Here is a 23,386-nt window from a genome sequence, read left to right as displayed (position 1 = left end):
CTGGGAAATTCAGTGTTCCGCCTATCACAGGCGAAGGCGGAGCCGGAGGCGCGGCTTTTGAATAGAATGGCCGCTGTCTGTCTGCTCGACACGCTGATCGAGCGGGCAGACAGCGATGACTCGAGTATAAGCCGAGGGGGGCACTTTCAGCCTCAAAAAAGAGGCTGAAAATCTCGGCTTATACTCGAGTATATACGGTAAATGTACTTTAGTGTGTTTCTGCAAAAAGCACCAAAAAACAGGGGTGTGACCCAGGCCTGAGATGTTTAGTAACATAATGGGGTTAAAAAAACTAAAATTAGTACAAAAAGAGCAAATAATCGCTACTGTAAGGGGTTCATTTTTTATTATGGGGCAGTAAAAGTAATATTTACAGTAGCGATTTGCTCTTTTTGTACTTTAAAGGGCTAATTTTAGTTTTATTTTAAGCCCATTATGTTAGTGGCCGATTAATCGATTATGAAAATAGTAATCAATTAATTTCATAATCGATTAGTTGTCGATTAATCGATTATTTGTTTCGGCCCTACTTGAGACCCTAATAAGCCAGGAAAGTACTCCCCCCATGACCCCTTTTTGGAAAGGTATTTAGAAAGAGGCAGGGTGAGTTTTTTGAAGTTGTAATTTTTTCCCACAATTCTTTGCAAAATCAAGGTTTATTTTTATTTTTTCACAAAAGTGGCACATTATCAGGTTATTTCTCACACACAGCATATGCATAGCACAAATTACACCCCAAAATATATTCTACTACTCTGAGTACAGCGATACCACATGTGTGAGACTTTTACACAGCGTGGCCACATACAGAGGCCCAACATGCAAGGAGCACCATCAGGCATTCTAGGAGCATAAATTAATAAATAAATTACACATTTAATTTCTTGACTACCTCTTGCACTTTTTGAAGACCCTGGAGCACCAGGACAATAATAACACCCCAAAAATGACCCTATTATGGAAAGAAAACACCCCAACGTATAATCTATGAGGCATATCGAGTGTTTTGAACATGTCATTTTTTTCTGCAAGTTTTTGGAAAATGTGGAAAGAAAATGAAAACGCATTTTTTTTCTTTTTTTAGATAAAGTTGTCAATTTTTCTAACACGTAACATGTACATACCAAAAATTACACCCCAAAATAGATTCTCCTACTGAGTATAACGATACCACATGTGTGAGACTTTTACACAGCCAGACCACATACAGAGATCCAACATGCAGGGAGCACCATCAGGCGTTGTAGGGAAATAAATTTCAAATATAATTTGACTACCTATTACACTGTAGTGGCATGGATGAGCCGTGGATGAGGATGGCTAAGCATGGTTGAGCCATGAATGTGGATGGCTAACTATGGATGGGATGCCTGAGGGGGTATGGCTGGATGGGTATGGATGGGATGGCTGGGTCGGGTATGGCTGAGTGTGGATGGGGTGGCTGAGTATGGCTGGGTATGGATGGAATGGCTGGGTTGGGTATTGCTGAGGCTGGGTATGGCTGAGTGTGGATGGGATGGATGAGTATTGCTGAGTATTGATGGATGGATGAGTATTGCTGAGGATGGATGAGTATTGATGGATGGATGAGTATTGCTGAGTATGGATGGCAGAGCATGGATGAGTATGGATGTCTGAGCATTCGGGTATTGCTGAGGCTGGGTATGGCTGAGTGTGGATGGGATGGATGAGTATTGCTGAGGATGGATGAGTATTGATGGATGGATGAGTATTGCTGAGCATGGATGGATGGATGAGTATTGCTGAGCGTGGATGGATAGATGGATGGATGAGTATTGCTGAGGATGGAGGAGTATGGATGGATGGATGAGTATTGCTGGGATGGATGGATTAGTGCTGGAGTGGGCACATATCAGCGTTGTGGGCACTGCACATGCAGCCCACAGTGCTGCAGAACCTGATCTCTTCTCCCCTCTCTGTACTGATCGGTACGAGGAGGGGCGAGAGGATCCGGACGTGATGCCAGTTTGTTTACAAGTGATCGCTCTGCCATTTGACAGAGCGATCCAGGTGGTAAACGGATGATATCAGCGGACATTTACTGTGATCCGTGATTTGCCAGTCAAGGATATGCCCAGGTGCGCACCCCATGGACGCCCTCCCAGAATAAGCTGACCGTGCTGTAGCCTTCTTTTTCGACTATGGCCTGGTCGGCATGTGGTTAATATAGGCTTACATGTGGTTGTCCAGGGTGTACAACCACTTTAATGTGGAACTTTAGTCAGAAAATAAAGTCCTGCTAGTTTACTCCAGGCTGGCCTCTTGTGCAGGTCTAGATATTTAAAACATTAAAAAGAAGTGTCTATACTGTGTAAAATCCAGTAATAAGCTGTCTCGCCCTGCTCTGCACATGCTCAGTTACTCTCCATTTTTAGTTTATTTTTATTTTTTTTTAGGCACTGTCGAGTTTGTAGAGGCAGATCTGCTGACAGCCTTAAAGTGTAAGTAAACCCTCTTATCGTTTCCAGCCAAGGAAGCTGCCATCTTGGCCTCTGTTTAATCTTCAACTGCCATGAAGTTGCGTGTGTGATCAGTTATGACGGCAGCCATTGGATGGTTTGACAGTTTGGTGGAGAGCACAACCAATGTGACATTGGTGTTTCATTTCCGCCACATGCCAGGAATGGAACTTTTTTTTTGAAAATTAAATCAATGGCTTTACTTCCACTTTAAAGCGGAGTTAAACCCTCCTATCCTTTACAGCCAAGGAAGCTGCTTACGTTTGATCTGCAACCGCCATGGTGCCAAATGTGACAGTTGGCAATCCCAGCATTCCAGGAATGTATCTTTTTTTAAACGATTAAAATTGATGGGTTTAGTTCCACTTTATGATTTACTGTGGTTCAGTGGCTCTGAGTTTCAACAAAAATGGCGGCCTCCAGCAAGGGGAAACAGGAGCAGTGCTGGAGGCAATTTACAGCAGACACTAATTTTGGTAGAATAATCATTAATGTGGAATGTATGTTCCTTGCTAAAGAACATTATTTTTTATCAAGTTGTTATGGATAAAGTTCCGCTTTAAGTAGAGTGAGTCTAATGTCTGAATGTCTGACACACAAGCTACTTTTTTATTAGAATTTTCTTTAGGGCCAATTTGCAATTTTGTGCTGAAAATCACAAGACACAGAGACCTGCGATTTTTTCAAAGTGTATTTTTAGTACAGTGACAATATGATAGGGGAGAGAGTTGGGATCAAAGAATCAATATGTGAAACTTCTATATGATGTCAAACTGTGCTCTGAATATTACCTCAAATAGCACAAAAACAAAAAATGGGGAGGTGCAGAAAAAATATCCATGACACTACCTGCATGGAGTTTGCATGTTCTCCCTGTGCCTGCGGGTACTCCGGTTTCTTCCCACACTCCAAAAGATATGCTGGAAGGTTAATTGGCTCCCATCTAAATTGGCCCTAGTATGTGTATGTATCAATGTGATCTAAGTACGCACCACTAGAGTACACGGTCCAAAAATTCATTTTTTTTTCCGTTTTATTTGTTTTCGTTTTTGGATCATGCATTATGATCGAAATTCATTATTTAGAATAAATTCAGAAACATTTGAATTCGGTATGTTCCATTCGTATAGATGCAGCATTCGTTATTTCGGAAAAATCCGAGTTTGGTGCGTTCCATTCATGTAGATGCGGGATTCGTTATTTTGAAAATTCGTAAATTCAATTATATTCGTATTCGTTATGTTCACCAACAGGCAGACAAATTTGAAAGGAAACTTATATTTATTCTTATAAGTCTATAATTTATTAGATGATAATTATTATTAGTTTTTATTATTATTAAAAAAAAACTATAATAATGGTTAATAATTTGTTACATTCGATAACAGCCAAATTTTAAAGGAAATTTCAATACCTATAATTTATTAGTTTATAACTATATTATTATAGTTTTTATTATTATTATATTATTAATAATAAAAATAAATAATAATAAAAACTTTCGTTCTTTTGAATTTTCGTTCTTTTTGAGAATTTGTTTTCAGAAAAAATTGTGAAATGTTCTTTCATTAATTTGGATGTTCCTGATAAGCAGGAATCACAGATGTCTAGCTACCTGTCTGGCAGAAGGATGATCTGCTTTGTTTACATAGGCAGACCGTCCTTCTTTCTCTCCGGTGAGCGGGTGGCCACCACACCCGCTGATTGGCTCCTGCTGTGTCCAATAACAGTGGGAGCGTGGCTCTGGTGGTGCCCGCTCCATAGCCGTGCACGAGAATCACATACAGATATGTGATTTTACACTTAAGGGGAGGGGGGGCGCTCTGCCGCAGTAAATGTACGTGGGACGGTCCTTAAGTGGTTAAAGGCTCCTGCAACAAAAAATAATAAATGCATATTTCTCTTACCTGCAAAAAATTAGCATTTTTTTTTTAAAGCGAACTTATACTTAAAGAATTCATTACCTTAACCCTTCATATTCCTGATATGCGTCTGCTGTACCATATAAAGGAAAGTCTCCTGTTCTCTTTGCATTGCTTTCTTTGTGTGAAATCCCTGGTGTTGCTGCCAGTCCCACTGCTTTCCTATCAAAAGCTGATCACACTAAGCAGGAGAACACACTGTGGTCAGTTCTCTAGCTGGGCTTGGAACTCAGCCATCTCTCCTCCAATGATCAGACTTGTCCCTTACAAGCCCCCTTATGCACAGACATTCACTGGGAAGCTCAGTGTACTGCTGCCTCGTCTCCGCAATTTAAAGCTCTACTTACCGACCAGCCTGCGACCAACCAAGTTAACCTAACAGTATGTGTTAAAAACACGGGCTTAGTCTACATATATTTGCAAACACATGCGTAAGCTACAAGCCTCGTCAAGGCCCCTTGTTACCTGTAGTTCCTACCTCTAACTTTTAAGAGGCTCCGCAGAGGAAGCACATGCATTATGATGGACAGATAGAGGGCAGAGGGGCTTAAAGGTAGAGGGATGCACTGAACACCCAGCACATAGCACTATGGCCGCAAAGGTGTCAGTGCTTTTCCTGACCAATATATCAACAGTACAAAAAGCTAGCTGCTGCCCTGCTAAGCAAGAACACTGATCTCTGTCTTCCGCCAGTCAGAGCAACCGCCACACCCTGGAGGGACGAATTTAACCATTTGATCGCCCCTGTAAAACGCTTTCCTGCCAGTGTCATTAGTACAGTGACAGTGCAGTGATCACTGCATTAGTGTCCACAAAAAGTGTCAGTTAGGTGTCCGATTTGTCCGCTGGCAATACTAGTATAAAAATAAATACATAAAAATGCCATAAAAACATCCCATAGTTTGTAGACGCGATAATTTTTCAGCAACCCAATCAATATACGTTTATTGGGATTTTTATTTTATTTTTACCAAAAATATGTAGCAGAATACAGATTGACATAAATTTATGAATTTATAAAAAAAAAAAAATTTAAATATTTTTTTTTTCCCCAAAAAGCCGCTCTTTACAGCACAAAAAATATAAATGGCAGAGATGATTAAATACCACCACAAGAAAGTTCTATTTGTGGGAAAAAGGACATCAATTTTATTTCTGTACAGCATCGCACGACCGCGAAATTGTCAGTTAAAGTAACGCACTGCTGTATCGCAAAAAATCGCCTGGTCATGAAGGGGAGTAAACCTTCCGGGGCTGAAGTGGTTAAAGAATACTATTAGGCTGGATTCACACTTATGCAGTTTTAGTGCTTTTTGCATTTTGCAGATTTGCACTACAGTGCATTTACCGTGGTTTCCTATGGAACACGTTCTGTTGTGCAAATCTGCAAAATGCACTAAAAATGCCTAGGTGTGAATCCAGCCTAAGGCAGGTCAATTTGGTTGGTCGCAGGCTTGGAATTTTCCATGGCCTTTTTTTTTTTTGCTGCGGCTCCCCCCTGCTCGTATGCAGCAGAGAACAGAGAAAACGTATAAAAAAAAAAAAAAAAAAAAAAAAAAAAAAAAATTGTACATTTTTTTTTTATATCTATACAAAATGTTTTGCCTTTTATTTGAATGGGTTGTTTTACATGACAATTTTTTCATGTTAAAGCCCCATAAACACTATCAGATTTTCTGCTGATTTTTGTCTTCATATTTACCAAAACCATGTAGTAGAAGAGCCTGCCTGATTGCATACAAATTTAAACTCCTAAGGTTTGACCTCATATTATATTGTTTTGGTAAATATGACGGAAAAAACAAAAATCTGCAGAAAATCTGATAGTGTGTATGGAGCTTAATAGTTCAAACAATGTGCTTCCAACTGGTGACAAAGACACGGTGCTCCACTCAGAATGGAAAGTTCATTGGTTTTCCATCCACAGTAATAAAGTGTCCCAAACACTCTTTGAACAGCATAAACTCACCAGAACCCAGGTAAATTCTGCTCAATCAGAAACTGGGGCACAATCCTCCGCTCTTCTAGACCCGCAATGCTCCACTCACAGGACATAAAAAGGGGAAGGACAGATAGTGCCGGTTCACACTGATGTGCACCCCTGTTCATGTGAACTGCTGTGGGTGTCTATGTTTACGGCACAACAAAAAAAGTTTGCAAAACACAGTGTGATTGGCTGAATCGGATCACATGGATGTGAACACCCAATGTGATCCGATTCCAGTGCAAAAAACAAAACAAAAACAAAAAAAACAAACAAGTGCCTGCCCCTTTCGTGCGAGTGTGGTGCCATTTGAGCCTTACAAAATGAATGACAAAAATCGCACTGCAAAGAATTGCTTGCGATTTAAACAGGAATGTGGTGCAATTCTGGTCCACATCACATGCAGTTTCTCACACAGCAGTAGTATGAATCGGGACAAAGACTCATCACCAAGGCTTTTTTTCTCAGAGTATAGGCGCAGGAACTACCTTTTTCAGAGTCACCCCTTGTCTCTGCCCCCTACCTACCTTTGAACACTGTCCCTTGGTTGCAGTCCCTACCCATCTCCCAGTAGCGCCGCTATTAGAGAATACAGAACCATGTATAATTTTGTGGTGCTAAGTAGTTTGTATTGAATTTAACAATAACGAGAAAAGCAGTAAGATAGATCGCTGCAGCCAGCAACAATAGAGCCCCCCACCCATCAACAACAGATCCCTTAAGCAACAATGGACAGCTTCCAAGAATACACCCCCCCCAGCAACAATAGACCCCTGGCAGTAACAACAAATCTCACAGCCAGCATCAATAGACCCTCCACCAGCCAGCAACAATAGACCCCTCCCTCAGTAATGGCTCCCTCCTAGCAACAACTGACCCCCCCAGCAATATAAGACACACCCCAAGCAACAATAGATCCCCCACCAGCAACAATAGACCTCTCCAGCAACAGTAGACCCACAGCAAAAATAGATCCCCTCCAGCGACAATAGATCTCCCAGCAGCCAATATCAATAGACCTTGCAGAGATGCCGGTGTCCTGTCGAGAATTGTCTCCCACCGGGTAGTGTCCGCCCTATACTGCACTTGCGCAGTACAGAGGACACAGGAGACGCAAGTCTTCAAAGATTCTCCAGTACAGAGGACACAGGAGACGCAGTCTTCAAAGATGAACGGCGCCTGCGCACTTAATAGTACCTTCTGCCCTCAGTCCAGGTTCAAGCCCCACCAGCCAAGTGGACAGAGTTAGAATAAAAATATGCTGAGCGAAGCGATGACATTCCTGAAACGTGGCGAGCAAAGCAAGCCCATGAGGGGCCCTGTTACAAAGTGCTGTTTTACAACATCGGAAGCGTGTGAAAGGAAGGTACTATTAAGTGCGCAGGCGCCGTTCATCTTCGGAGATTTTCGGCTTCTCCTTTGTCTTCCGTACTGCGCAAGCGCTGTGCCTGCGCAGTATACGGCGGACACAATCCAATGGGGGATACTTATCATCAGAACACCGGAACGGCGTTCCCCCACGTTCACGCTGAACAAAAAGCCCTGCTCATCACATAAAACTGTATTAACTTTCATTAAAATGCATAAAAAACAAACAAATAGCACACTGACATTTTATGGCGCCCTAAACCTGTTGCCACAGACAACCAATGTCACAGAAGCTGGCCTGCGGTCCACAGTAGTTCAGCCCAGTTATCGGCAAACCGGAAGTGACATCAACGCGGAACTGAATGGCATTGGCGTTGCATGTGGTTTGGGATTGCTTTTTATTTTATATTTGTTCAAAAAATTGTTTATTAAAGAGAAACAAGGACAAGGTCCAGATCATAGAGAACCAGACTAGACAAAGAACATCGCTGTTTAGGTCGGACTCGGAACAGGGAGGCACACAATCCAAAAAGAAAATTTGCACATAACAGTGAATGTGTTGAAAAAGGCGTATCACAGATTACATCTCCCCAAAGATCATGGGTAAAAAAGGGCTAAAAAGAGACAAAAGCGATAAGCACCACACCACATTAGTGAGTTTATATAAAGGCGACAGTATCTGGAGCCATGGGGTTGTAAAACAGCAACTGCAGAAAAGGGTAGGGGAAAATATATATTTTTTTTCCATTGTTTCAAGGGTTGAAATATCAATATTTATATTGCCACCATAATAGTTATACTTAAAGGATTAGTTCACTTTTTGACAAAAAAAAAAAAATATGCATTTTTTGAGTGGGTGGAAAAATGTGCATTTATTATTTTTTGTTTTGGGAGCCTCTAAAACAGGAGTCTCCAAACTTTTTAAACAAAAATGGCCAGTTTACTGCCCTTCAAATTTTAGGGGGGCCGGACTGTGGCCAGTGGCAGTAGAAAATTCCCTGACATCAGTGGGAATAAACAATGTCCTAGGCTTGGTGGCCATTGGGATTAAACAACATCATTGGTGTCAGTGGGAGGAACAGTGCCCCATATTTGGTAAAAAAAAGTTCCCCATCTCTGGTGTCAGTGGGAGGAATACTACTCTGTTGTTGGCAACGCTGTATGCTGGCCTAGGCCAACAGCACGGAAAGAGTCCCCGCCGGCTTGTGCTACACTGTTAGTGTAGCGCTAGTCTTATGGGGCGGACTGGGCTGTGACGCAAATTAGTCTAGAACCCCCATAAAGCGGTCCCTTTCCATCTGTTATGCAGGCGGCGAGCATTCCGCAACTGGGTGGGGCAGCGCTGCTTCTAATTTTGACTGTCCTATCATCCTGGACCACAACCCTTCCTCACTGTGTTATATATTTTCTGCTGTACCATTGGCATAGTTATATCTTCTTAGTCCTTTCCATAAAATTATCAGAAATTTGTGTTTAACCACTTCAGCCCCGGACCATTTTGCTATCTATTTTTGTTTATAGCGCAAAAAATAAAAAGCTGCAGGGGTGATCAAATACCACCAAAAGAAAGCTCTATTTGTTGGAAAACAAGGACGTAAATTTTGTTTGGGTGCAACATCGCACCACCGCGCAATTGTCAGTTAAAGCAACGTATCGCAAAAAATGCTCTGGTCATTAAGGGGGTAAAATCTTCTGGGGCTGAAGTGGTTAATGTCGCTTTAGCGCTGCTTTATATTTATTTTCTATATTGTTACACATTTATGAGATAAAAGTAGCTGCTGTGATAGGGATCTTTTCACAGATTGGGTGTAACGCTGCCTGATCCAAATTAGCATTAAATACAATAAAGTGAGCAACACATCTCTTATAATAGTGACATTACTTTCATGCAAAAAAAAAATTAAAAAAAATATTATTTAAACTTGTGAAAAACCAAAACACCAAATTATTAATATTATTATAATATATAATTAAAATTATTGTATTATTATAGTGAAAGCCCACATTCAAGTCAAATCATAAACTTGTGAGAAGAATCTTGATATGTGACTTTTGAAGTGATATTCAATCCACCGACATATTAATAAAATTACTTCTCACTAAATTGACTTGACCCCTAATCATGAGGTCATAAGCAACCTCTGCAGCTATCTCCCACCAACTCGCAAGCATCCTAATGAATGTACCATAATGACTATGTAGGAGGAAGAAAAGTACTCAATGCAATATCAATTTAATAAACATTACTCACACGCATAAAAACGCGAGCTGACGTCATCCCGCCCGCTGAGCAAGAAGCGCTGTTTTTATGCTGGGATTCTTTTTAAACTTACAATGCTTTTAAACTTTAATAAATATAATGATATATATAATATTTCCTAGCTGATTCACACTATGTGGAGTACCTTTCTTCCTCCCGCATAGTCATTATGGTACATTCATTGATATGCTTGTGAGTCAGTGGGAGATTGCTGCAGAAGTTGCCATTACCTTCCATATGATATTTTAAGGTTACACAAACTCTTATGACCTCGGCTGATTAGGGGGTCACGTCCATTTGGTAAGTGACTTATTAACCACTTCAGCTCCAGAAGGTTTTACTCCCTTCCGGACATTTTTTTGCGATACACCACTGCGTTGCTTTAACTGACAATTGCGTGGTCGTGCAACACTGTACCCAAATATAATTGATATTTGTCCTTTTTTACCCCACAAATAGAGCTTTCTTTTGGTGGTATTTGCTCACCTCTGCAGTTTTTATTTTTTGCGCTATAAACAAAAAAAAAGACTGACAATAAAAATAAAAATAAAAAAATTATATATATATATATATATATATATATATATATATATATATTTTTTTTTTTTTTTTTACCTTACTGCTATAAAACACATCCAATTAAAAAAAAAAAAAAAAAAAAAAGTTAATCAATTTAGGCCAATATGTATTATTTTGCTACATTGTTTCGGTAAAAAAAAATCCCAATAAGCACATATTGATTGGTTTACGCAAAGGTTATCGTGTCTACAAACTATGGGATAGATTTATGGACTTTTAATTTTTCTTATTGTTTTTACTAGTAATGGTGGCGATCAACGATTTTTAGTGGGACGGTGACATTGCGGCGGACAAATCTGACACTAGGTGACACTTTTTGGGGACCAGTGACACCAATACAGTGATCTGATCAGTTCTAAAAAAAAACACTGGCAGGAAAGGGGTTAACATCAGGGGCCATCAAAGGGTTAAGTGTGCTCCTAGGGAGTGATTTCTAACTGTGGGAGGAATGCTGTGATTGGAGGAAAACAGGGATCCATGTTTCTGCTTAGCAGAAACAAAAGATCTCCATCTTCCTCCTTTACAGAACGATAATCTGCCTTGTTTACATAGGCAGACTGCCGCTCTGCCTCTCCAGTGAACGATCGCAGGTGGCCCGCAGCCATCCGACCCATTGATTGGCTCCTGCTGTGTCCAATCACAATGGAAGCGGGGTTCCGGCAGCACGTGCCACAGAGTCGGTTACAGGAATCACATACAGGTACGCAATGTTGTGCTAAAGGGCTGCCCTGCTGCAGAATATGTACACTGGGCGGTCCTTAAGCGGTTAAAGAGTAACTCCACTTTCGTTGGGGAAAAAAATAGCAAATAATTAAAAAAATAATAATATAGTGTATACAACTGTCATATTCTAATTGAATGTTATTAAAAAATATCTTTTCTTTTACAATCTTCAGCGTTGTCATTTTCTGTAAAATTCATTGCAATGACAACCAGAGGTGTTCTGTACACAGATGGTAGAAGACTGCAGAAGATACCATTCAGGTTTTGAACATCCTCTGCAACAAAAATATTGTTTTTGGTGGGACACTCCGAAAGGGAAAACACGTCTAAAGGGATGCAGACGATTCAACTTTCCTCACTAGAGCCCTGCAGGTGACGCAGCGGACTGATAATTATAAAATTGCTCCCCTAAAGATTCATTTAGCACATGAACACAGGCAAACAGCTATTTCTTTAAAATCACAAAAGGTAGGAAGTTTGTTAAAATGTTTGCAATATACATAGATCACCCAGAGAGGAACATTTTTGTGTCAACAAAGGTGAATTACTCTCTTAATATATGGTGGTGAATAGAAAAAAATCACTTCATAAGCACATATGAAGACCATTCTCACAACTTTATGATTGGACCCGGATGTGGACTTTCACAATTAAAATAATAATTATGGTGTTTTGGCTTTTCAGGAGTTTGAAAATTAGTAATGTCACTTTTCTAACAGACGTGTTGTATTTGATTATTTCAGGTTGTTTGAGCACAATATTTTAGAAAGTAATATTCATTTTTAAAATAATAAACATGTTATGCTTACCTGCTCTGTGTAATGGTTTGGCACAGAGCAGTCTAAATCCTCCTCTTCTTGAGGGCCCCACCTGTGCTCCTGGCTCCCCCCGGCGAGTGCTATGGGGGCACTTGTGCATCCTGGCTCCCACTGGCGAGTGCTATGGGGGCACTCGTGCATGCTTGCTCCCAAGCTCTGGTCTGCGTGTCCATAAAACACACAGAGCGGGGCTCAGCACCATCCCCTGTTCTCTCCAATGGCTCCTGCTGCTGTATTTGAGCCAAAAAGGACAACTTCGGCTCTAGTGCACATTACTGGATTGAGATCGGGCTAAGGTATGTATTTTTGGGAGGCTGGGGGGGGGGGGGGGGGAAGCTGCATGAAGGTTTTTTACTGTATAGAATGCAGTAACGTAAAAAAAAAAATAAAAAAAAAAAAAACCTTTTGCCTTTACAACCACTTTAAAGGGCTAATACATTTATTGAATAATAAAACATTAAAAGGACAGTGGTATACCTAATAGTTTTTTTCAATGGCAGCCCACATCCTTCTCAGGACAGGTCTCCATTAAACGTTTTAATTGGCTAATGTCTATACAAAAGAGATGTACAGAAATCCTGCAACACTTTCTTGGAATTGCATAGCGTAAGGTGCTTTATGTGATTAGTGGCGCTGCTATTTAAAGTGAAACTTTATCTATAACAACTTGTTAAAAAAAATGTTCTTTGGCAAGGAACATACATTCCACATAGATAATTATGCTTCCAACATTAGTGTGTGCTGTAAATGGCCTCCAGCATTGCTCCTGTTTATTATTGCTGGAGGCTGCCATTTTGCTGAAGCCCAGAGGCCCTGAATAGCAGTAAATCATAAAGCAGAACTAAACCCATCAATATAATGGGTTAAAAAAACAGATACATTCCTGGAATGCCGGGATTGCTAACTGTCACTTTGCTTGTGTCCTCAGCCAAACTGTCAAACCATCACATGGTTGGTGTCATAACTGATCACATGTGCAGCACCATGGCAGTGGAGCATCAAACAGAGGCAGCTTCCTTGGCTCTAAAAGTATAGGAGAGTTTAATTCTGCTTTAAGGCTGAGTTCACACTGCTGCGGGGGGAGATCCGGATGTGATTCGCACTGCAAATCACATCCGATCTCCGTAGCGATGCGAGTTCAGCCATACAGATAGTATGGCTGAATTCGCATCGCTCCCGCAGCAAACTCGCACGGGACCCTTTTTTTGGTCCGCAACAGAATCGGATCGCATGGGGGTTCACACCATGCGATCCGATTCCTGTGCGAGTCGGCAGATCGCACTGCGATATGCGGACGGATCTGGGGGTGTCATTAACATATCATTGACACTCCCAGCCGTCCGCATAGGGCAGTGTGAACTGCCGGCGGGAGTAATGCGATGCGGGAAAACGCAGCGGATTCGCGGCGTTCCTGCATCGCAGCGGTGTGAACCCAGCCTGAGGCTGTCAGTAGATCGGCCTCTACAAACTCAGCAGTGCCTAAAAATAAAGAGCAACTGAGCATGTGCAGAGCAGGGTGAGACAGTATATTACTGGATTATACCAGTATATGCACTTATTTTCATTGTTTTACATATCTATACCTGCAAAAGGAGCAAGTCTGAAGTGATCTAGCAGGACTTCATTTTATGACTAAAGTTCCACTCCAGCCGCTTCATGCAAAGCTTTTCCCCCGTCGGTTGGCTTTCTGGTGATTAAAAATTGATGTGGCTCAGCAGCCACTCGTCATTATCATAAGGAGTGGGAGGGGACAACATCACTTCCAGTTTACTCAGCTGCCAATAGCGCTGATTTAAAAAAAATCCTCAGTATTCCAAAATGCAGATTTTGACGTTTTGAATACTTTTAAGTGCAAAGGAGGGATTTGTGGTTTTTTAGACCTCCAGATCCCTCCATAAAGAATGTCTATCACTACCTATTACTGTCAAAAGGGATGTTTACAATAAAAGTGATCGGATCAAAATGCAGGCATAAGTTGCGCCTACAAATTTAAACAGTGTTCAAATCACAGATGTGAGGTATCACCGCAATTGTCAGAACAAAAGCAATAATTCTAGCAAGAGATCTCCTCTAATTCTAAACTGGTAACCATTAACATTTTTTTAAAAGGGTCGTCTATGGAAGTACCATAGTTTGTAGCCATTCAACGAGTGTGTGCAATTTTAAACTGTAACATGTTAGGTATCTATTTACTCAGTGTAACACCATATTTAAAAAAAAAAAAAAAAAAAAAAAACTCAAAAAAATTGGGCTACCTTTACTGTGTTCTTATTTTTTAATTAAAAAAAAAAGTGTATTTTTCTAAATAAATTGCATTTGAAAGACCGCTGTGCAAATACCGCGTGACAAAATATTGGCACGACAATTTTATTGTCCAGAGTCTATGCTAAAAAAAAATATAGCCCCGTCTTCCTCTGTTAACACGACTCATTCTCGTTCGGGCAGACGGAAAAAGCGGCAATGCACATGCGTGAAGCCGACAAGCATGAAGGGAATTGTAGTTCACAAGCACATATGACGTAGCGGCAGGGAGCACGCTCCAAGACCCAGAAGCTGTGACAATCTAAAGGGATCTAAAGGATCTAAGGAAGTGCTAAAAATCGGTATGTAAAAAATTGAAAATAAACATTTTGGGGAAAAAAATAGCCAGATGTTTGCAGCATTTATAGCAGATATATGCTAAAAAAAAGAAGTACCTTTACAAAACCTTTAAGCTATCGCTTGACTTGTCCTTACTACCTCTCATACTTCACTATTGGTACAAAAGAATAACCGATAACCTTGCTGATCAACCATGAGAGCCATAACAAGGCCAAGTAGGATCTGAAAGAGAAGTGATTAGGGTGTAAATATTTTTTCTAATCAATGTAAGCACACCAACAGACCTACCAAAACTGAATATATTTGATATAGCGTGTACTAATTCTGGGGTCCTTTGAAGATTCACAACATAGCATTTTGAGTCTTCGCAGTCAAAGTTTTTCAAGGCAACCGCCAAATAGGTTTGCTGGGGTGAAACCCGGATGCGTTGAACCAAACTATCATGCAGCCCCGCATCTTCAGGAGAAAACACCACCTCTAGGCTCTCTTCACCTAAAAAAAGAGAACTGATTAGACCTGTAAACATAGAGAAATAGGGAAAACACTGTATCGTGTTTTCAGGCATAGCTGACCATGCTGTAGGTGTTTGAAAATATATTGTAATAAAATTTTATTATTGGCTACCCAGTACCTCAATATGTAAATTATATCTCCTGACAAACCGGGACAGTCGGTTATCGGTGCCATGGTCACTTTCTGGGGAGTTCTGTGTATTACAATATCTGTGTATCAAAATATCAAACTAGGTTGATTCCTACTACTGTGCTAAATAACCATAAAAGAAAAAAAAAAAGAAAAAAAAAACAGCATAAGGTACTGGAAAACTTCATATCATTGAATGAAGGATTAATGGAAAATGTAGAAAGACATTCTTGATAAAAATCTGCTGCCATCTAACAGGATGATGAAGATGAAACGAGGGTGGACATTTCAGCAAGACAATGATCCCAAAGCCAAGGAGACTCTCAACTGGGTTCAAAGAAAGAAAATAAAGCTGCTAGAATGGCCCAGCCAATCACCTGACTTCAATCTGATAGAAAATCTATGGAAAGAACTAAAGATCAGAGTTCATAGAAGAGGCCCATAGAACCTGGACAAGATTTGTTTATGTGGATAAAATCAAACCTGAGCAATCATGCGACTAGTGTTCTCCATATCGGAGGCATCTTGAAGCTCTCATTACGAACAAAGGATTTTGTACCAAGTATTTAATATATTTCAGTTAGCATGTACAATACTTTTTTCCTGTGTCATTCCATTTTATTACACATAACTTCATTTCTGAACTTATTTGTTTTGGTGTCTTTGTATGTATGGATTGCATGGGTTGTTACCGACATGTGGTGGAAATTTCATGTCAATATCACCTTTAGAAATATATTTACCTAGAAGTGGTGATGTGTTCAATACTTATTTTACCTGCTGTATATGTTAATTGTTACATCAAATATATAATAGGTGAATTACCAATAGTTTTCTGAAAGCGGTATACACAGTTGTCCTCTTCAAAATAAACATAATCTCCGTGAGTAATCTGTGAATGGAAAAATGCTGACATTTGAACAACATACGGGACACATCTCTAATGACAGGTTTGTATTGAAAAGGTAAAGAGGAACTGAAATGTGAAAGTTTTGACCCAACAAAAGCAGGCAGAGTATAATGGCCTAGTCAACAATATTGCCTGTAGTCTCCCTACAAATCTGATATTTTCTTCAGTGTGGATTTTCCATGCTTTGCTCTGCACTGTGCGGAGGCCTCCATCTTGGTAGAGTCACGGCTTTACTTTCTCGTATCAGCCTCCAGCAAGGAAAACAAGGGTGCTCATCAGCACCCTTACAGTCCATTGAAGAGTACACAGTGAAAGAAGGGATTCTTATGCTGGCCATACACTAAACAAAAAATCGGCTGAACCCAGTTTTGAAAAACGAACGTTTGGCTGTGATCGCAAACGATAGTGCCATCATGTAATGACCGATAAATCGTTCAGTGGACATAAATAAATACATTTTATGTTCTTTTTTTTTTTTTTTTACATATACCTAGTGCAGATAGGTCAGACGGGAAACACATTACCCTTTCAATTTATCATTCGTTTGGCAGAAAATTCCCAAACATGACCTTTTTTTTTTCGGCTCAAAAAACGTCCAAAAGATTATCGATTTTGTGCCCATTAACTGGCCGAAACAATGAACGAACTGTCTAATGACCGAATTTCGGCCAATTTTTCGTATAGTGTATGGCCAGCATTAGTTTTTTCATTCACAGATTCCTGTGAAAGAATTTTGAAACGTGACAGTGGTTATGGGGCGAGGGAAAGGTATTGGTGAGGTGAGTGCGGCAGTTAACGGAATGTGTTACACCCTAAACACTTGTGTAACACATGTAACATGTACAGGTCCTTCTCAAAAAATTAGCATATTGTGATAAAGTTCATTATTTTCTGTAATGTACTGATAAACATTAGACTTTCATATATTTTAGATTCATTACACACAACTGAAGTAGTTCAAGCCTTTTCTTGTTTTAATATTGATGATTTTGGCATACAGCTCCTGAAAACCCCAAAATCCTATCTCAAAAAATTAGCATATTTCATCCGACCAATAAAAGAAAAGTGTTTTTAATTAAAAAAAAGTCAACCTTCAAATAATTATGTTCAGTTATGCACTCAATACTTGGTCAGGAATCCTTTTGCAGAAATGACTGCTTCAATGGGGCGTGGCATGGAGGCAACCAGCCTGTGGCACTGCTGAGGTGTTATGGAGGCCCAGACTGCTTCGATAGCGGCCTTAAGCTCATCCAGAGTGTTGGGTCTTGCGTCTCTCAACTTTCTCTTCCCAATATCCCACAGATTCTCTATGGGGTTCAGGTCAGGAGAGTTGGCAGGCCAATTGAGCACAGTAATACCATGGTCAGTAAACCATTTACCAGTGGTTTTGGCACTGTGAGCAGGTGCCAGGTCGTGCTGAAAAATGAAATCTTCATCTCCATAAAGCTTTTCAGCAGATGGAAGCATGAAGTGCTCCAAAATCTCCTGATAGCTAGCTGCATTGACCCTGTCCTTGATAAAACACAGAGGACCAACACCAGCAGCTGACATGGCACCCCAGACCATCACTGACTGTGGGTACTTGACACTGGACCTCAGGCATTTTGGCATTTCCCTCTCCCCAGTCTTCCTCTAGACTCTGGCACCTTGATTTCCGAATGACATGCAAAATTTGCTTTCATCCGAAAAAAGTACTTTGGACCACTGAGCAACAGTCCAGTGCTGCTTCTCTGTAGCCCAGGTCAGGCGCTTCTGCCGCTGTTTCTGGTTCAAAAGTGGCTTGACCTGGGGAATGCGGCACCTGTAGCCCATTTCCTGCACACGCCTGTTCACGGTGGCTCTGGATGTTTCTACTCCAGACTCAGTCCACTGCTTCCGCAGGTCCTCCAAGGTCTGGAATCGGTCCTTCTCCACAATCTTCTTCAGGGTCCGGTCACCTCTTCTCGTTGTGCAGCGTTTTCTGCCACACTTTTTCCTTCCCACAGAGGTGCCTTGATACAGCACTCTGGGAACAGCCTATTCGTTCAGAAATTTCTTTCTGTGTCTTACCCTCTTGCTTGAGGGTGTCAATGATGGCCTTCTGGACAGCAGTCAGGTCGGCAGTCTTACCCATGATTGCGGTTTTGAGTAATGAACCAGGCTGGGAGTTTTTAAAAGCCTCAGGAATCTTTTGCAGGTGTTTAGAGTTAATTAGTTGATTCAGATGATTAGGTTAATAGCTTGTTTAGAGAACCTTTTCATGATATGCACATTTTTTGAGATAGGAATTTTGGGTTTTCATGAGCTGTATGCCAAAATCATCAATATTAAAACAAGAAAAGGCTTGAACTACTTCAGTTGTGTGTAATGAATCTAAAATATATGAAAGTCTAATGTTTATCAGTACATTACAGAAAATAATGAACTTTATCACAATATGCTAATTTTTTGAGAAGGACCTGTATGAAAGGTGAACTTATCCTTCAAAGTGAACTTAAACTTTGGACATTTAACTATTTACATATTTTTAACCAACTGTAAATGGACTTTAAAGAAGAACTCCAGCTTTTCCTCCCCAAAACATTGTGCATGTAAATGAATCACAGCCCCAGTGTCAGATTGTTTGCAACTTACCTACTTTAGCTGTATACAGCAGGTTTCTGTGTCTGTGATGCCTCCTCCTGGCTGGATTTTAGAGTTCTCTGACTTCCCGTTTCCTTGCTTTACCAGTCCTGATACTACATGTCCCATGATCCTTTAAGACTCTGTAGCTTCAGGCAGGTGTTCCGTCAGATTAGGTGACCCATCAAAACTTGTAACGGAAGTGACGGTCTGTCACGGCCATCTTGGTACTCCCCGCACTTGTCTGCAGTAAGCCTACAGCCTGAAGTTGCCAAGCGGACATCTTTTTACACCCACCGAAATCTTGCATGTCACACTTATTTTTACCACTAAACAGAGCTTATATAGTGAAATACAGTATTTAGAAGGGTGTGACACTGTTTTGATGTTGAATTTTAGAAGCAGTGGTCTTCTGCCAGGTCAGCAAACCTGTGAGATCAGCAGGCTTGCCGCTGCTTTTAAAATTCAACATCAAAACAGTGTCATGGATTTCTAAGTAATGTATTTCAATATATAAGCTCATTTAGTGGTAAAAATAATTGTAAAATGCAAGATTTCGGTGGGTGTAAAAAAAAAGATATCCACTTGGCGACTGTAGGCTTAGTGTGGCCGAGTGCGGGGAGTACCAAGATGGCCCGTGACGGAACGTCACTTCGGTTACGATATCTGACGGGTCGCCTAATCTGATGGAACACTGGCTATGGTAGTCACTTGTACCAGTTCTGGGAGTTAATGTGGGTGGGTCCTAGGGTTACTGTGGGTGTTTCAGGGCCTTAATGTGGGTGGTGAAAGGAGAGTATTGGAATTCTGCTTTCACCAATCACACTCCATTTCTCTCTCCACTTCTCCCTGCAGTGAACAGAGTGCCATACAAACCATCTCTTGGATGGCACACAATTATAAGACTGATCACATGATCATGTTAATTTCTGCTCTGATCTCATTCTTTTTAACAGAGAAACAGCAAATTGTCTTTGTTAAAGGCATGATCTGAAATGTGTATATAGTGTTTGCACACACAAAACTCGATTAAGTCACACACAAACCATTGCTTGTTGTAAAGTCACCAAACACTCTAAATGTATCATAAGAAGAAACACACACTCCTACATAAAGTGTAAATGGGGCCTTAGATGTAAGGGATCACTGAATCATTGCAGTCTTAGGCTTGTTTAAAATAATGACCACAATGTTTTATCTTCCCCAACTGCTCCCCCTTTAGCTGAAGGGGCAGTGGCTGGGGATAAACACATGCCACACTCTGCGGTGGGAACTATACATCCTGTTGTGCTTGGTGGGCACTACTGCCTACCAGACACAACCAATTTTAGTGAATGGAGCCATGCTGCAAGGTGCACGTTTGCAGTGCAGTACTGCAGCATTTAGGGGGTTAAAATAGGTGATACAACTCCTTCTCACCACCTGTCAAATGCTCTGAAGAGTGATGCAGATCCAAATGCAGATCACTCTTCAGCCTGCAAAGCAGGTGTAAATGTGTCATTCCTGTCTTGCAACTTGCCAAAGAATAATGGCTTGCAAGATTACAGAGGGGTGTTTTTTAGGCTAGAGATGCAGCAGGAAGTGGCTATGGAAGGGTCTCAGTCTACAACCAGAATATACTGACTGTCACATGGTACAAAGCCACAACTAAATCCAGAAAATCAGAGGATCTGCAGACAACAGAGCAACATATTACAGAGGTATGATCTATGCTGGAACTGATCATTCCATTCAGTGCTATTGAAAAGAGAGTTGGAGTTAAGCTTTAAGCCCTTGTACACACGGTCGGACATTCCAATGGAAAATGTCTGATCGTACCGCGTTGTCGGATAATCCGACTGTGTGTGGGCTCCATCGGACTGTTTCCGTCGGAATATCCGACGAACAAAGTTTTAGAGCTGGGCTATAAAACTTTCCGACAACATGATCCGATCGGACTTTGTCCGATTGTGTGTAGAGAATTCCGATTGGACAAAGTGCCACGCATGCTCAGATCAAATTCCTAGACCAAAGCTATTGGCTACTAGCCTGAACATAGTCCCGTCCTAACTAAATAACATCGTCACGTTACGTACAAACGGATTTTCCGACAACTTTGTCCGACTGTGTGTATGCAACACAAGTTTCGGACAAAATCCGTCAGACAAAATCAGACGGATTTTGTTGTCGGAATGTCCGACCGTGTGCACAAGGGCTAAAACAAACTCTCAATGACCTCTGCAACTTAAAGTGGTTGTAAAAGCAGAATGTTTTTTTTTCTTAATGCATTTTATGCATTAACATAAAAAGCCTTCTGTGAGCAGCAGCCCCCCTCAGCACCCCCTAATACTTACATAAGCCCCCTCTAGATCCAGTGATGTTGTAGGAATGTCTTGGCTGCCCAGGACTACACTCCTCATTGGCTGAGACAGCAGTGTAGCACCATTGGCTCCCGCTGCTGTCAAAGTCAGTCAGCCAAAGAGAAGATAAAGGGGGTGGGGCCAGGACGCGGCTCTGTGTCTGAATGGACACAGGGAGCTGTGACTTGGCTCCAGTGCCCCCATAGCAAGCTGTTTGCTGTGGGGGCACTTGAAAGAAGGGAGGGGCCAGGAGCGCCGAAGAGGGATCCGAGAAGAGGAGGATCTGGGCTGTTCTGTGCAAATCCACTACACAGAGCAGGTAAATATAACATGTTTGTTATTTTTACCTTAAAAAACAAAACAAAACAAAAAAACCCAGGACTTTACAATCACTTTAAAGCGGAGCTCCATCCAAAAGGGTAAATTCAGCCTGTTTGCACCCTCCCGCCCTCCACTGCCACATATGGCACTTTTGTGGGGGGAGCGGGTACCCGGTTTTGACAGGTACCTGCTCCCACTTCCAGCCCACATCACAGGTCTTAGTAGGCTATGAGACCATTCACAAGGCGCAGCACGGCTAGTGCATGCGCAGTAGGAAACTAGCTGTGAAGCCGCAACAAGGTTTCACTACCTGTTTCCCTTAGTTGCTATGCTGGTGCCTGCACCTGAAGCCGATTGAAAAATTTGTTTTGCGTGAGGACATCACTGGATCCCTGGACAGGCAAGTGTCCTAATATTAAGAGTGTGCAGAAACAGTATTTGTAGATGCTGACTTTAAGTTTTTTTGGGGGGTGGGCTGGAGCTCCTCTTTAAGACACTGGGGAGCAATCACTCCTCAAAATTCACAAGAGAAGCAAAGAAAGCACGTGTCCTTTTCTCGGCAGCTCAGTTCACAAGACTCACCCTGCCAGAGCTCCTGCTCCCTTTTTACTTTAGAGATTATAAGAATGGAAAACTACTGAGAGGGTGAGCAGGGAGTGCTAAGCTGCTTAGAGAATGACTAAAACAGACTTAGGAACTTTTGCATTGAATTTTGGGGATGAATTGCTTCACAGTGCTTGAAGCTACAGAGATCACTGAAGGCTTGTTTGAAACCCCTAAATAAACACAATCTACGTGCAAAAGCTCATTGATGGTGTAATTTTAGAAAGGTGCCTACCACAACATTAAAAAAAAAAAATAAACTTTCAGAAACATAAAAACTTAAGTGATTTCGAGCTTTTAATTACCATCTCCTCTTCTGATCTCCCAGGACTAGTGAGATGAATCTTGTCAAGTCTTTTCTTTAAAACTGCTGCCAAATCTTTGTATCTCACAGATGACATCTGCCATTGTTTTCTCTCTGAGTCCAAAAGAGCCTACACAGCCAAAAGACACAATACAGCAATTATATAATCCTAGGGGGGGCCCAATACACTGACAAACGATCAGTCATAGGCCACTAGTAAGGTGCAGGAGGTGTTAGGCCATGGAAACACTGTAAAAAGTGTGCCTCCTATTTACCTGCTTGCCGACCACCTCACATAGAAGTACAGTGGCAGAGCATCTCTCTCTTGCGCTGAATCACTTTTCTAATAAAGATCCAGAGCTTTCAGGTAGGGGGCAAGAGGACGTCTCCCTGTTTGTGCTGTGAGTGATCAAAGCACATGTTGATCAACAGGTCCCGGCCAATGATTGCCCGCTGGGAATTACTGATCAGCGAAGAGGATGACAGGACAGAGCTCTGTGAATGTAAACACAGAGCTCTGTCCCAACAGCAGGGATGTGCTGCTCTTTGTTTCCCTGCAAGTGCAGGGAATAAAAACTGGCACATGCCACATACCTTAGTAATAATAGCACAGTGAATGCGCCAAACACTATTAGGCATGCAGTTATCCCTTTGATTAACCCTGATGTTAACCCTTTCCCAGCCCGTGTTGCCAGTACAGTGTCAATGTACATTTTTTAGCACTGATCACTGTATTAGGGTCACTGGTTTCCACAAAGTGTCAGATAGCCCGCCATACTATCACAGTCCGGCTATATATCGCTGATCACAGCCATTGCTAATAAAAAAAAAATACTTATTCCACTATATATGCACCATAGTAGACGCTATAACTTTCACGCAAACCAATCAATATACACTTTTTGGGATTTTATTTTATTTTTACCAAAAA

General features: G+C 41.3%; 1 protein-coding gene across 4 annotated transcripts in view; it reads right to left on the bottom strand.

Annotated features, from left to right (window-relative positions):
- Positions 1 to 23,386, bottom strand: part of PREPL (prolyl endopeptidase like) — a 77,370-nt gene that overhangs the window by 44,607 nt on the left and 9,377 nt on the right. For all 4 annotated transcript variants that reach the window (XM_077485662.1, XM_077485661.1, XM_077485663.1 and 1 more), the window contains exons 3-5: positions 22,457 to 22,585; positions 16,203 to 16,269; positions 15,024 to 15,227 (exon numbers count right to left, since the gene is read on the bottom strand). In XM_077485662.1, coding sequence (XP_077341788.1) covers positions 15,024 to 15,227; positions 16,203 to 16,269; positions 22,457 to 22,585 — 400 coding nt within the window. The remainder of the gene's footprint in view (positions 1 to 15,023; positions 15,228 to 16,202; positions 16,270 to 22,456; positions 22,586 to 23,386) is intronic.

This window comes from Lithobates pipiens, unplaced genomic scaffold (genome assembly GCF_037356315.1).
Source record: "Lithobates pipiens isolate NorthernLeopardFrog02 unplaced genomic scaffold, aLitPip1_a1.2 Scaffold_18, whole genome shotgun sequence".
Lineage (NCBI taxonomy): Eukaryota > Metazoa > Chordata > Amphibia > Anura > Ranidae > Lithobates > Lithobates pipiens.
Note: the sequence above shows the minus strand (reverse complement) of the source record. Positions and strands in the feature narration are given on the sequence as shown.